The sequence below is a fragment of the Agelaius tricolor genome, unplaced genomic scaffold (assembly GCF_023055355.1).
Source record: "Agelaius tricolor isolate 1412-34295 unplaced genomic scaffold, bAgeTri1.0.p SCAF_15, whole genome shotgun sequence".
Lineage (NCBI taxonomy): Eukaryota > Metazoa > Chordata > Aves > Passeriformes > Icteridae > Agelaius > Agelaius tricolor.
Window position 1 is genome coordinate 13,333,365 of NW_027269275.1, and position 16,705 is coordinate 13,350,069.

General features: G+C 39.5%; 1 protein-coding gene across 2 annotated transcripts in view; it reads right to left on the bottom strand.

Moving 5' to 3' along the window:
- Positions 1–1,298: 1,298 nt before the first annotated feature.
- Positions 1,299–16,705, bottom strand: part of CBFB (core-binding factor subunit beta) — a 37,360-nt gene continuing 21,953 nt past the window's right edge. Inside the window, exons 5-6 of one of the 2 annotated variants that reach the window (XM_071440476.1) lie at positions 16,169–16,264; positions 1,299–3,597 (exon numbers count right to left, since the gene is read on the bottom strand). In XM_071440476.1, the coding sequence (XP_071296577.1) occupies positions 3,529–3,597; positions 16,169–16,264 (165 nt within the window). In that variant the 3' untranslated portion in view covers positions 1,299–3,528. Of the gene's footprint in view, positions 3,598–16,137; positions 16,265–16,705 lie in introns of both variants that reach the window. The other variant, XM_071440477.1, reaches the window with a different exon arrangement.

Consider the following 16,705-nt stretch of genomic DNA (forward strand, 5'->3'; position numbering starts at 1 on the left):
AATACTCTGTTCTCTTGGGTTCAGAAGAGGTCATATAGGAGCAGGAGGTTAAAAAACCCAGCTGGAAGTGACCATACCTCACCTGCTGTGGTTGGGCTCCAGCTCCTGACATCCTTCTCAGTTCCAGTAAGTTCCAGCATTTCCAGCGGTCTCTCACTCCCACATCAAGGACAGCCATCCCTAAGCCATGCTAGTTAAGGCACTGGATTGTAATGCTTTTAAAATTCTTTTCTGCTGTATGTGCCTTATGCAGGGAGATTTTCAGATTCCCTTTGCTAATCACACACTTGAGAGGCAAATTCCATCTAGGAAGAGCCAGAGGACAAAGTGCCTCTGTCCTTTGCATTCAGCCAAGAAAAGGCTGTACAAGTACTGGACTCAGCCACTTGTGATGTGCCTTGGGCAGAAAAGTGAACCCTTCCACGAGCTTGCAGGTAAATGGACAAATTACCCAATGGCTTTGTGAACAGCTGTTTGCAGAAGCCTTTAAAACACTGAGTGGACAGCAGAGCTGGCAGACACCATCTGCCCTCTGCAAGAGAAGCAGAGCTTGTTGCTTGTCTCTTTCAAAAACTACCTCCCTTGCACACTGAAGAACATCTCCAGGAAAGCCACAGGTCACAGCAGTGCTACTTTTCTTTGGTGCTCTCTGGTCTGTTCACAGCCAGGTGGGAAAAGTCTAAAATAAGGTTACTTGTTATCCTTTTGCACATAAATATTCCTAAAGCATTGTCAGGAAACAAGCAATCCTCTGCCTGATTTCAGGACTAAGGCACTGTCAGTCAGTCAGTGTTAGCTATTTGAAGTTACACCACCTAAAATTTTAGCAGCTTCAGAAGGTTTTCAGGTGTAGCATACAACATTCATATTTTCCCCACAGAACTTTACCACATTTCCTGCACTTACACATGTAATCCCCCTGGTTCCCCCCTGGCCCAAAGCAGCAAAATTAACAAGGTTTGGTGGCTGCTCTCACACTGTGCCCACAAACAGCACTCTGTAAGCTCACACAGCCCCTTGCTTGGGGCCCCTGGAGCAGATTCATGTTTTCAGAATAAGAAGGGCATATCAGTTTTAAGAAATAAGAGTTTTAGGGCAGCAAAATCCACATTTCCCCCAGTGCAGACCCTTCTATTAAAGGCTGCTCCCAGACAGCAGCTGAATCCAGCAGAGGGGTCAGTTAGATAAGTGACCACTGGATGTCACCACTGCTTTAGCCACAGACACCAAGGCAGCCTTGCACCTAAACAAAATATGTCAGCAGGGACTACCAGGGAGTCAAATAAACTTACAGCACCTTGTTTTCACTACACAGAAGTTTATTATGAAAGTTAAACATACAACACAAAAAGTAGCAAAAGCAATCCTGTAGCTTAAGGCAACTCTTACAGGAGATGAGGTCAAGAAAGATGATGCAACTTCAGTTTAAATAGAAATTATGAAAAATATCAAATTGCATCAATAACTTAAAATGCACTTTAAAAAGTCTGCACTAACCAGCAGAGGGTAAGGGCTGTGATCTTAATGCCAGCATTAAGATATGGAAAGCAGCAGAATGCTAAATGATGATAGGGAAAGTTCAGTATTTACACAGAGATAGCAACGTTAATATCTGATAGCGTCATTTCCTGTGTACTTATGGTTTAAAACCACTGTCTGAAACGTTAGGAAAACCTTTTAAAATAAATCTTCAGACTATTCCATCAAAAATACACAGATGGCAGAGAAGATCCAAGGCCAGGGATGCGTGCGGATGCATGCGTGTGTCCCTTAAATAACTCTTTGCAGAAACACTTTAGAAAAATTATTTCTTTGGGGGAAGAAGAGCAAGAAGAATATGTGGCCACAGAGTGAAAAAGATTATCTTTCAGGTGAATCACATTTAAATTGAAGTATCAAAATATTTCTATTTGATGACATTCTCACAGTTTACAGTTAATGACATTTTTAAGTGAATGTTAAATATTCATATTATTAACATACAAAGATTCTCCTTCACATTGACATCTGCTTACATTTTTGCAAGACCTCTTTTGCATCAATTGTTTTGCCATTAATGAGGAATGTATAATTGTCTTAATTATAGAATTTAATTAATATTTAACTCTTCTAACCATATAGAGTTTGTACCTTTAAAATAATACTTAAAATACTGGATTCAGATCCCTTATTTAAAAAGGTATTTAAGTGACATTTTAATCAATCAGGCTGTACAGGAAGCACCACATTTTTAACAAAGCCAAATGACATCACATTTCTAATCAACTTTCTTCAAATATTGGATGCAATGAAATCTTTGGAGCAAGTCCATTCACCATCACCCCAAATGAAACAAGATTAATTCATACATTAATTCATCCCAAATCTTACCCTGTTAGAAAATGCAATATATACTGCAACAGTCTTAATTTGCATAAGATTTAATAGAAGGGGCCTATGTGCAGTATGAGACTCCTGCACACAAGCTCATCTCAGCTTTTCACCATTCAGCACAACTTTACAAAAAGCCTAAGATATAAAATATACTTAAAGCAGTTATCTTAAACATGATTTAATATATATCACCTTGGCAGCAGATCACTTTTGTTCCCAGTTTAAATGCTGTTGAATCTGATTGTGGAGTTGCAGTATCCCTTTGAAGAACTAGTTAAAAAAATCCCTGAATAAAACAGAAGCCAGCCTGCGACTTCCTCTGAGTTTCAGTAAAGCACTATATACAGGGTATAACAGCCACCCAAACTCACTTGGAACAGAATAAAATCTGACACAGATAATGGGGCAGAATGCATTAATGCATGAGAATATACATTTTAAGATTTTTATAATTTTAAAAATGGAACCAATGATTTGTTAGCAGTTAAATGAATACTGCAACTGTAATGTTTACAAACCCACAAAGTTTGAAAACTGATTCCAACAGCTCTGATTCACTGGGTTTAGCTTGGAAATAATGCAAAATAATGTCAGCAGTTTTAATAAGGTCTTGCAAATTTAGAAAAAAGAAAACTGAAAGAAAGATAAGAATGCATTATCTAAAATAAAGCAGGAACACAATAAGGACAATCAAAGTTCCAAAAGCCCATATTAAAAAATTAAGCTTGGAATGCATTGGCTTCCAGCAGTTTACAAAAAAAAAAAACCAAACAAAAAAACCAAAAACAAAACCAAAAGTTGTTCTTAATCTGTAATATCTTGACCTATTTTTAAGTGACAATTTTTATTACAGTTGAGAAAAATGGTTTTATAGCTGCATAAGTTTCCATTTCACTAAAATAGTGCCAACAAAAATAAGTTTGCATAGAAAAACAAAATTTCGAATTGCCACTGGCTACATGCTTAAAATGGGAAATGCAGGTATTGTAACATAAACATAGTGCAAACCATGGCAGTTCTGGTGACTCTGACTGCCGCAGGTCAGGAAACAGACCATAATATACCCAGTTCTCACAGTTTCTGGTCTTTTATTCAATCCTTTCCCAAGTAGAAGCAATGCACGTGTGCAGAGCCGGGGGACGCTGCTGCCACTGGTTAACGCAGTTTGAGATCATCACCACTGCCCAGGTTGGAGCCAGGACTAGGGTCTTGCTGTCTTCTTGCCTGCATGAACCAACACACACTGAGCATCAGCAACCAGGAAATGATCAGCTCTCTTATTCAGTATATTAACACAAATAAGACATAACCAATACAAATTAAACGTACAACACAAAAAGTAGCAAAAGCAATCCTGTAGCTTAAGGCAACTCTTACAGGAGATGAGGTCAAGAAAGATGATGCAACTTTAAATAGAAATTATGAAAAATATCAAATTGCATCAATAACTTGAAATGCACTTTAAAAAGTCTGCACTAACCAGCAGAGGGTAAGGGCTGTGATCTTAATGCCAGCATTAAGATATGGAAAGCAGCGGAATGCTAAATGACGATAGGGAAAGTTCACTATTTACATAGAGATAGCAATGTTAATTGTAAAGAAATTTTACAATTCCAGCAGTGAGCAAAACAATACTTTTTAACACCAAAATCATTCTTCCTCCCCAGTTCAGTTTGCCCCCCAGGCTCAGGAGGGCAGCAGGTCTGGCAGCCCCTGTCCCTGGGGCGCTCAGAGCCTGCTGTGCCTCCCCAGCAGGGACTGTGTGCTCGTGCTCACACACGTGCACACTCACACTGCCAGGCCTCAAACACTGCTGCAGCAATCAGCAAGAGACTCCCACAATAGTTAGGTAACAATTTTGTGTCTTTTCTTCCAAAAATAATTTTCTTTCCTGTGACATTCCCTTCTGTTAACCTTTTCTGTCAGTTTTAGGGAGAAAGGCTACAACATGAGATAGAATACATCACATCATTTCCAGATAATTTTATAATTTTATACTTTAGCTTCCGCTAGAATCAAGAGACTTATAGTAACAGATGAGCACAATTTAATCCATAGATGGACACACATTTTAACACCTCATAAAAGCTGGGGTTTTACTGCTGTCTTCTTCGGTGCATCTGCAAAGTTAACAAACTGAGAAAACTGACATATGATTGCACCCCTGTATTAAAACAAAAGTAATGTAAGTTTTCCTTTAAATAAATTATTCTGTTAAACAGTTTGAGTTAATGACATTGTAAAGAGGTAATTAAGTCACAGTAAAAGACATGGCTATCTACTTTCTCTACCTGTAGAGCACACACAGATCCTGCACGTAAATAGTTAAAAACATTGATTTCCTTAAAATTTTAAAGCCATACTTCAACTCTGAGAACATCTAATTCATGCTAGCTGGCTTTTAAGACATTTTAGTAGCAGCACTTTTATTTAAGGTTTACAGAGTGAATAGCTGGCACCATGGCCTGTAACTGCCACATGTCCCAAACAGTCCCAGGCCAGGTTCTCAGCTGGTGGAAGGTGTCACTACTCAGGCTTTATTCCATCAGCTGCAATAACCTGCCATATTCAGGGCTTTAAAAAATGCAAACCAGTGACAACTTCCCTGTTCTGAAAGACTTTTCCTATGTTCCTGAAAGGCTGGGGAACAGCCTTAACACAGGCACAATGTAATTAACACATTGCCACTGCAATACCCTTCAAGCAGTTACCGTGTTGGCACCATCACACAGAGCTGTGACTAACAGGGCACAGGTGCTGCTTTGGGTGCTCCCTGGGCTCTCCTGAGCCTCAGTTACTGAGAGAGGAAGCCTCCCCACAGCACAGCAGGTGCCCCAGCTCACCAGGTGCTGCTGCTGCACTCCCATTCCAAAGAGTGAGCAAGCACAGCCTGCTCACCCGACCCTCTGGCATGCACTGCTGACACCACTTTTCCCAACTTAGACCTTTCTTTGTTCACTTCTTCCTCCCTTATCTACCATTCTTCTTGTCTGCCTAATTGTATGCTCCCAGTGCACTAGGTTAGCTGCACCCAAACAGAGAACTGCTGCTTCCTTCTCCTATTTAAAAGCCAGTTTAAAGTTACATTTTCCTTTCATGTGCAATGGTCCCTTTCTGATGCACATGGAGCTCATTCAATAAATCCCTTTAGTAATCAGCAAGTTTCCAGAGCAGACAATCCCCTCCTGCACTGTCCTTAGTGGTCACACTGCCACTATTGCTTTGGAAACACCTCCACTAACTTAAATATCACAATTGCTACCTACTACATTTATGTGTTCAGTGTTGGCTGTACTTAAGTTAATTAAGAGCGAGCCAATCTTTTTGCTCTGTTCTATCTGCACTAGTTGTACTCTGAAGGAACAATCTGCTTCTCCTGCTTGCAGAAGAAATCTGAAGGTGAGAACCAACACCAGTGCTGGTGCACAAACCCACAGATTTCTCAGTAATCTTTCTGAGGAATCACATTAAAGCAAACTGCTCTAATCACCACACAGCTCTGATGACTGTAAGTGTTTAAGGGCGTATTCCTTGAGGCCCTTGAAACAACTCCTGCACACTGTCCGCTTTGTAGAGATACAAAGTATTACAAGATGGCATTTAATTAAGCTTTTTACATTATTTCCAAAAGCCAAATCATTCAGCTTTAACTATCAAAATCACTGAAGGAAACCCCACACTTCCTTTTTCCTTCAACAGAAAAGTCAACTGTGCTGTAAATATTTTCTTCATATGAAATGGTTGTTCATCAAGTCTGAATAGATACTTCCAGGCTAATTTAAGAGTTGTACCAAGATTAACAAAACAGCAACAGTTCTACTTTGCATATTCTTCTATTGAACAGACTGTAACAAGATTTTTTCTGGTTTTACTGCTGCCTCTTTCTTCTAAAATGAAACAAAGACATGCTCTGTCTTTAACAATTACCAAAATCTTACTTCTACCAATTTTGCACTCGATAAACATTTTTATACTTAACTAGAAAAGACCAGCAAGTTAATTGCTGCTATAATACTGCTCTAAAAACAACACTGTTTCTTCTTCAGAAAATAAATCATATGCACAGCAATTTTATTGTCAAATTTCAGTGAAGGCTCCAAGATATGAGCATATGGTTGCATTTATGCTTTGCTTCAAGTGGTCCTTTCTTTCAAAGCATATGAAGGAATTTGCATGATTCGTGACCTCATTGCTACTTGTAGAGTTTGCAGAAGCCACTAGTGAACAACTGCCAGATTTGCCCTTTCAAGTGATATGCAAAAGGCATGACAAATGACCCTCAAATATACCAAAACCAGTCATTACAATATCTTACAACAGTGTATGTGGATAAAGGTGCAATTTTGCAATTCAGTAAGTGGGGATTTACACAAGCAACTGCAACATGTTGGAATGACAGCTCTGACTCAGGCATCCTGCTTTCCTTGTGCTACTACTGAGCAAAAAGACAAATGTGTGAAGCAGGTTTGTTCTAGCAGTCACAGCCATTATGCCAGGGCACAACGTGCTCAGTACACAGCAACTACAACTGGGCTTCACATGCTGAAAGAAAAATATAAAAATTAAAAGATGCTTGGTAAAGACTAGAGAAATCACTTTGTACAAAGACAGGAAGCACACTGTGGAGCAAGAAGCACTGGGTGCTATTTTTGCTCACTGACAATTGGTAAAATAAAACTTCCATAAGAAATGCCACGAGGTCCTTAACACTCCCTTGTAGGAGGAGTGTGACTATCACACGAGTACCCTACACAAGTGGGGTAGTATCTGCTACTTCTCAGTCTGTTACAGGAAACTAAAACTTCCCTTTTATAGATGTAAACCAGCAATTTCCACACTTCCCACCACTGGGGGGGTCCTATACTCCCCCAGCATAGCTAATCAATCCTCTAAATTGAAATTTTTGCTGTAATTTTTGAAATGCATACCTTCTGCTGCCACACAAAAGCAGCAGTATTACTCTCAGTGAATAATGGGCTCAGCTTCTAAGGATTAAGGAGACTTGCTTCAATTAAGAAAGATGCATCTATCTTTGCCATTGGGAAATGGAATACACTGCTATGAGTCATGCTTAATGAGCCATGAGAAAACAGCAGTTATTCGTCTTTTCTCTGTGTATTTCATTTTTTCCGTCAAACGTTGATTTTAAGTTTGAAGGAGCACTACTTCACATGTTCTTCATCTGTTATTTAGTGAAAGGATAACAAATATTTGCTTGTGAGAAACTGGTAATTAATACACAGATCCCACCAGAGTTGCAATTATCCTAAAAATGAATGCCAGTTTTCCTCCTAATATCCAGGAACAGAAGAGTTAACCTGATGGACACATCAGGAGTTTCAACACTGAAAAATACTTAGCACTCAGCTTTCAGAACATGAAGCCATGCAAATCTTCTGCTGCACAGAAGGAATTGTAGCTGGCCACAAGCCATTGAAAACCTCTAACCCTGGAGAGGGTGTGATGACCAACTGAAAGAATTGCAGGAACGTATTTGGCAAAAAACCATTTCAAAGCCTCCTCTCAAATGCTACTCTAGACTGATTCATGCTGAACTCATAATGCTGGTACCATGGGGGTAATGACTGACAAAAAGAGAAGAGTTAGTACAAAAGCATTTTGAGAGTAAACAAACATAAAAAGTGTGTCCTATAGTACTTCTTACACCTCTGCTCTCTTTAACCTCTCGTGTCTGAGCTTTTCCCAAGCCTAAATACAGGCTAAGGGGAATGGACTGAAAGTCCTCCTAGCAAGAGTAAGATGCAGTAATATCTGCATCATATTATTTTTCTTCTCAATAAACTAGATAGCTTGGAATCATTAAATCAATAAGTTTTATCATTTACTTTTCTGAACAAGAACCACATTGGAGGCTTTACATCTGTTACTGGGGCACAAAGGAAAAACAGATGGGCAATAAGGAAGGTGGCTCATAAGCAGTTCCTCCAGCAGCCAAGACAGTCAGAACACATCCTCCTCCTCCAGCCAATCCTGCCCCATGGTGCAGCCTATCTCACTTCTAAATGTACCTACAAAACTCCTTAAACTGACTTTAAGAAAGCACCTCTAACCAGCCCCTTCCTGTGCATGTTCTGAGGCCTCAAACATACCTAGGGAAACCAACTCCTCTTACCACATGAGCTCATCAGGAAAAGATAATGCAGTCCCACTGTGTGGGTTACATGATAGCTCTGAGAAAGCAGAACTGAGAAAGTTGGAAGCAAATTTAGTAAGGATGGACAGGGAAGATGCCCCCCCCTTTCTATGAATCACTTACAAAAAGTAGCAGGGAAAATTGGGACCTCTGAATGCCACACAGTGAAATGACAAATACAACCATACCCACTGCATATACAACTTGGGACACTGGTGAAGAGGAGGGAAGGAAGAGGGAGCTAATTTGAAGAAGAGCTGTCACAAAAAGAATAGCCAAAATAAAGTCTCTCTATGGACAACTCCACTGCAATTCTTCAATTGGATTCTGGCAGCTCTGTCCTGTTGAAACAGACAGCAAATGCATTATGTGCCTTGGCATCTGCCATCTATAATTTACTAAATAAGTGAAAAATCAGGCTATGCTATGAAAAACTAAACAGTGAACATTTGGATTCTCTTAGGACTGCCAAACTCCTGAAAAGGGATAAAAAAAACCAAAACCAACCAACCAAACCTGAGAATACTTTGCAGATACTTTTCTAAAAAGTATACAACCACAGGATAAAAACCACCCAAATAAAAAAGAAGCCCTGAAATAAAGAGAGCAATGCTCAGAAAAATGACCAGTTACACCCAAGCAAACCTTCACATTAGTCCTGGTATCTGAGCAGACCCACACAATGAACTGAAAACTTTGAGCTGCTGGTTAATAAGAGCCTCTCCCATGGAAATGTGAACATGGCTCACAATGCTGGCCCTGCCTCCAGTAACCTTTACTGGACAAGGGCAGGAGAAACTCAGCCTTCAGAACCGGAGTCAGCAAAGCTGGGGCCCTACAGCACAGTGAGAATGTCAACTTCTATATCACAGAACTCTTTTGGTCACAGCTTGATGAAGCAGCCCATGTGCTTCCTACTCTCTGGGGGCCTTGCACAGCCTCTCAATCTGCATTTCTCAGAACTTTAGCCACAGCAGCACCACTACACACTGCATCCATGAGCCACTGGCAGCCAGAGGGGATATGATTTACCACATTCCTAGCAGGCACAGCTATCAGCTTTAGACTTCATGGCTGGGATCCAGTCTCTGCAGTTGCTTTGCTGGCTGCCCATAACATTCATTTTGCTATCAGCTCTCCTTTTCATTGAACCTGGGAAGAAGTAGCCTTGATCTTTCTTAATTATAATGTCAAGCACCACTTAAATTATGCAAATAATGGAAAACAGGCTCTCAAACTTGGCAAGAGATCTGGATGGTAGACTGAAGTAACTGTAGAACTATTAATGCCATGAATTCTATACCCAATGCTCTTTTTTATTCCTACTTCCATTCTGATTGTCTTTCAAGCTCACTGAAAGTCAAAATAAAACATTTTCCTGACAAAGGCCATTGATAAGAGTTATTTAGCACTTACCTCCATCAAGATTTCATTTCAAACTACTATCTACTTCCTAGGAACAGACTGAAAACACGCATGAACTGTGTTACCTGCAGAGCCTGCTCTCCCTACAGAGCATGACCAGGCCAAGCAGCACAGCTGCTTCCTGACCCCCATGCACCCCCTCACCTGAAATCTTTGCAATGGTTGCATCTTTGTTTAAAAGCTGTTATGAAGGTAATGATTCCGCTGCCTCAAACTGGACCAAGGTCACTGCAAGCCAAGGAAGGAAAAAGCACAGCAGGAATAGGAGCTCTGAAGAGTTTTGAGTAGGGACTGGAATTTTTACTTTCATATTAAAACTTCTTTTCCAAGGGAAAAAAGCTTAAAGTGCTCTCTTTTAGAAAGAAAGCTGGTCTAAAGGTTATAAATTTATAATTAATATTGATTGCCTCCAGACAGTATTCCTCTGTTGCTCAGCCCCTTTCTAACCTTCATTGACTGAAAGAAGACGCTTATATTACAGAATTCCCTGATTTGCAAGATTGATCTCCTCTGTCCCACAGTCAGCATTGATTCTGTACAGCACAAATTGTTTTTCTGATCCATGCATTCTATAGCACTTCTGCACAAGCACCAGATATTGAAGTTCTTGTGAAGCAAACCAGTCATAACATAACTGGCCTTCTTGTACTGGACTGGCACTGCAGAACCTCTTCAGGCAACACACTCCCACCCAAACACCTCTTTCCAAGTTATGCTGTACCCATCCTCTATCTAAACAAATTATTTATGCTTGTGTACAAGCACATACCAGGTCTACACTACCCATTGCATATGAAAAAACAATGGTTTGGGTTCTTTCATATCCAAAAATCTGGTTTAAAGGTTATACTATTTTTCTATCATTATCAGTTTGGAGAGTACATACAATAGACACTAATTAAATTAATTCCAGATTAATAAGGAAAAAACCCCTTTAAAATCTGATGAGAAAATTTTCTGTAAAAAACCCCGAGCCAAAATTAAAAACAAAAAAGTCCCCACATACTAATTGTAATACTATACACTTTCTTCTGAAGCCAGTTGTATTTGAGAAAAATATAATTAGTTAGAGCATTTATTTACACCAGGAGTTTCATCTTAGAAAAAATTAAGAAAAGGAGAATAATTTCAGTGTCTAGAACCTTGGGAAGAACATGAAAGTCAGTCTTACTACTTTATTTTCTTTCAACTGTAAACTGTTTACATGTCTGTAACAAAATCCTGTTTGTTTTTTAAGAGTTCCCAACTTCAGCAAAATTAAATGAAATGCATCTTGCCCATTTCAACTGGTAATTCCCAACAAACAAGAAAAAATATGTGAAAACCTAGGGCAGGACACAGTATTTAAAAATTTAGGTAAATTTTTACTTCAGCACTTTTTAAAGGGTGGGGTTGGTAGGGGTTTTTGGTGCTTTGTGTTGAGAGGGATTGCTTCTGGAAGAAAAACAAGTTCCAAAAGAGAGTTTTTTTCAGCAAAATGAAGGTTTTTCAAATGGGAATTTCATGCAGTTTCCCAAAATGGCTCTGCTTAGCCATTAATGTAATTTATATTTAGCACAAGACCGCAAACAGACAGATTGCTAGACTAGACTGTTTCAGGGAGAGCAAACCACTCCGTCTCTTTACTCACACTGTTGCTAAAATAAAGAGCATGGCAGCAACATAGGAAAGGAACACAAAGTACAAAAATATGACATTTCAAAAATACTGGTTGAAGAAATTACATTGGAAGACTGAGAACAGATCCAACCCATCCCCAAGAAAAGCCATGGGGGACATCCTCAGCCAAGCTCTGGAGAGCACAGCTGGACAAACTGTGTACTCACACAGATCACCGCAAGTCTGAAATTACAGTTTGTGCAAAACAAACCTTCACAGAATACCCCCACCTGCACACAGCCACACACCAGAGGGCCTCTTCTCTTCACCCACCCCTTGAAAATCCATCGTTTTGTGCCATCTGCTCCAGCAAAGAGCTCTCAGGGGGCACCTGCTTGCAGCTTTTCCTCACTGAACATGGGCCATTGCTTCCCATAAATTCTATTTTCACCAACTAGAGGCTGTTTAAATCTCCCCAAGACATTCTGGACAGTGTAAGGCATTTTTGCATCATGCCACTATGCTAGAAGACTGAAAAACAAGCAAAAGCTCTTCCTGGAAATTCACGTCTAGACAGCAACTTCACAGTAATTTCTGCAGAACACTTCTTGTCCTGACACTAACTCTGGTCATTCATACTGAAACCACAGCAGAGACACTCAGACTGACTCTCAACCACGACACAAGGAGATAAAGACATGAAAATTAAACATCTGCCTCACCAACATCCCTTCAGTCGCCTCGCTCTTCTAGTTTGGCAAAGGGGAGCGTACAATACTTCAAGTTCATACACTTCATTTTTTAAACAAGCTTTAAATGGGGATAAGGCCTTTCTTAATGTGTATTATAAAACATTCTCTGTCTCAGCATTCCAACATTTTTGTAGAAGTAAAAGTCATTGGGACACATTATTAATTTTGAAGGCACTAAGAACACTCACTGACTTCAAAAGCATCTTTGAAACAAAAGAATCCTGGAGAGTGGGGCTGGATTTGCAGTATTTGATGTAACTGAGCTATACAAGTTGATATAAAAACTCAAAAGCATCTTGTATTCAAAACAAACTGTGTTAAAAATGTAACAGAAGGCAGTTCAACTTAGAGGTGCTTAAAAACTTCAATGAAAATTCCTAAATCCACTCCCACCCTATTTACATTAGAGTGCAGTAATTGCACGAAAACATGATCACCTTTGAAAATTCAAGCACAACCAACCTCAGATGCCCTCAGATGCAAAGAATATGGTCATTAAAATAAAGATCTGGTGTGCTAAACTAGAATGGAAGGGATTCTATATGATGAAAAGATGGCAAACAAACCTCACAACACCCTGAAGGGCTTTTTGCCCTTTTTTTTTATTTTAGGGGGAAGATTTTTTTAAATTGGTTAGGAGTTTTTTTAGGATACTTAAAAATGAAAATTAGCAAAGTGATAATTTCTAGATTGCTATTCCACTTGCAATTTTTTCCCCTTGCAAAGGGTCACTCTTCTAAAATCCAACTGCCACACACAAGACACTTGAACATTGTTTTCAATGAGTTATCACTGACCACTCCTCTGTGGGGAGTTTTAAGTCTACAGACTTTATGTTAAGTCTACAGAAAGACTCAGAATAGGGAATCTTTTCTACCCAGAAAGCTGTATAAATAAATAATTTAATCTGATCATTTTCATATGCTGCCAGGCTTTGGATGGATAAATATTTCCAAAGAGCTGGCGCCTCTGTTTTGGGTAGGAGTGGGTGGAATATTGCAGGATTCCCCCTTCCCTCCCCCACTGAAGCAGAATCTGGTCTCTATTAAAGACATTTCAACTGTAATTCTACTGTCAGAAATATCCTGATTTTCTACAGTGTTGCAATTCTTAAAACCATCATTAACACTGATGAGATCCTGTTCCACATCTGCTGATTCTGAGTTTTACTGTCCATGTCAAGCATGGCAGAAGAGAAAAATCTAAAACTTTCTTAAGGATGAAAGCTGTATAGAAATCATATTAAAATGATCACAAGGAAAGTATCGTCATTTGTGTGTAGCATAATATAAAAATTCACTCAGCACACTCAGAACTGGCCTTTCCCATATAAAAGCCTTCAAGTACCATCTCTGTAGTGAAACCAAAGATACTGCTGGCCCCACTGAAATTACAGGAACAGAACATAAGGCAGTCTGGATTAAGGTTTCTGCAGCTGTCAGCAATGCAATCATCAGAAGGGTGCCACTGACAAACTGCATTTCCAAGCTGCCTGAGCACGTCAGCATCAGAAAATTCAATACAGGCCACAAATACAACAAACACAGGAATGCACTTTTATGCATCACTTTCTATTGAGAATTGGGTACAAGGATCATGAACACCAAGTGCTTACTGATTAAAGTTCATTTGATTCTGCCCAAATGCTGCCTTAGATTGAAAAGAAGAGTAACAATGAATGATTTGGAAATCTGATTCCTCTTTAGGAATGCATTGTAAGTTTATTTCTGCTCTCTCCCATCTCAGTCCAAAAGATTCTGATTTTTATGCAGTCCTAAGATCAAGAGTAAAAAAGCTTGTCTGTAAACATTCCAGATATAAGTTCAGGACATCTTACTCCAAACACAGGAATGAAAACTGAAATGTAAAAACCAATTATAGACCTACGAGTATTGGAGGAAAAAAACCTGTTGGTTAGGCATATCAAAGAGACACAGTAAAATAAACAGGAAAGTATGCAAAACAATGTATTACAATTATTAAAGATTTGCATTTGATATCACAAATTTGAAACAACCTTTGATAATACTTTTCATTCTACTTAAACATCTTTCAAGTCAGTAATTTTTTCTTTTCTTCCTTTCTGTAGGTGATCTATACCAGTGCTTTAGAGCTGGGACAACAACTGTTGTTTCAAGAGAAAGTGGGTACCAACAGCTAATAAGGACATCACTTAATAGCAACAGCCTTCTGCCTTGTTAAAAGCAAGAATGTTTTCAGAAGTTATTGCATCCAGCTCCTGCAGACAGGCAAGAATGCTGCTTTTTGTGTCTCAGTGTCATGAGTTTTGATGGCTGTCATGAAGCCCCAGATGCTCAATATTACCTCAATCTCACTGTTAGCTGAAATAGTGTTTTTGCACAGCCTAGCTGCAAGTAAGTGTTTTCTACACTTGGAGAAAAATTAAGTGTCTCAGAACTCCAGAAGTTATTTCAGGAAGCCTCATTCTTTTTTAACCTTCAGCATGCACATGGCTTCTGTGCAATAAGAGGAGTGGGGATGAAGGGCACAGTGCAAGGAGAATATATCAAGAAAAGTTTTAAGTACATCAAGGTCAAAGGCATAAGATTGGAACCTAAAATTCCTACTGTGTTGTTAGCAGTAAAGCAGGGTGGCACAGGTCTTCGTTAACAGCTTAAAGCTAATTCTACCTTTCTTCTGAACTTACAAGCAGGTTGTAGCTATGCTTCACAGAATTATTCAGGCAATCCAGCAGCTGCTCCAAGAATCCAGCAGTAGCAGGGCCTCCAAGGCAAGGATTTTACCTTTGTTACAGCTGACATCTGACCTGGCTGCAGCAGTGTTTGCAAGGAGACACACTCCAGCCACTTCAAAGAGAGATATTATCCTCTGTGCCTATCTGTTCCCTCTCATTCTCATGCTCAGTGCCTTCCAGTTGTAGTTGGAAGGGAAGAAAGTCTGTCTGATCATCCCAATTATCCGAAAGAATGCCAAAAGAAAAGTAGCTTAGCAATAACAATAACCAAATTTTCTAAAAACCATAGAACCAGCAGATTGATCATATTTGATTACAGTTAAGTCAGGCTGTACTGATGAAGAAGTAAGAAACAGCATTACTAAGGGAAAGAAATTCAAAGCCTTTCTGTGTTCTCCCTATTCTCTCCTGACCTGCAGCCTGCCTTAACTTGCCAACTCCCCTTATGTATTATTACTTGTCCTCTTACAGCTCTTGCCTTTCTGACATCTCAGAGCAGCTGGTTTCCATTCCCTTTCCTGGCTCTTCTTTTCTCAATCCCAGTAATTTCTGCTTTCATCAAGAAAGAACAAGATTCAAGACTGTGGGGCCCTGAAGAAGCAAAGAACAAGACAGGGAAACTAAACCAGTGCAAAAAAAGGAATGAGACTTCCAACCAGTAAGAAAAAGGTGAGAAGACAATAAAACTAGCCTGTACAAGAAAGCAGACTGTGGCATCTGATTAAATTGGCTGGTAATTTTTCCCAAAACATGGGATAACAAGCCCCAAAATTCTGCCCCTGCAGCTCCCAAAGCCTTTTCTGTGTTCGTGAGAAATGCACGAGGCAAAAGATCCCTCTCTCAGCTATTAAAGTATCATTTCAGAGAGAAATGGCAACTCTTTGAATAAATGTCTTTACAGCTTAAGTACTCACAGCAAAGACCATCCACAGAAAGGAAAAAAGTACATGATAGAGAATTCTTATCAAAACTTTAAAAAACTTGAAATCCATTTTACAAGCGTAAAAAACAATACATTTTGCAATTTTTATATAACATCACTGAACAAACACAATACACGACATTGTACAAACAGACAAATAAATGGAAACAATCTAAAGTTTTGGGAAAGTACTAACCAGTTACTGACAGCAGCTGTGAAACCCTCACCTCCATTTCCTCCCGATGAGACCTGTCTCTATCCTCGAATTCACGAGTTCTTCGTCGAGCCTCTTCGAAGGCTTGTTGTGCCAATGCATCCTCCTGCTACCAAAGCAGATGACACAGGCACAAAAGGTGACTCTCATTTCCACTAAATCACATTTCTTTTGAATATTAACCACCCCTTGGCAGCAAGGTCCAGCAAGTCCTGCAGGACCTGCTAGAACACAGGCGGGTTCCAGCAAATGTCAATACAGGTAATGAAATATTACTCACCTTCACTACAGCAGTAGAAATAACCAAAGCTGGAATGCAGCTACTACTAAAATACATTTTCAAAGGAGAGCTCCTGTTCCAAAGTAGTTTAAATGCTGCTGGGTTTATTTTAAGGCTAGGAATTCTCAGAAGTTCTGTGTAAAAGGCAATACATTTTATTCTCCTTATAAAAGCCATTTTGAAGACAGTGTTCACAGGTATAGCTAGATGAAGTCCACTACACAAACAATGGTAATTTAATTCTCTTGCATTTAGAAAAAAGTATTACCA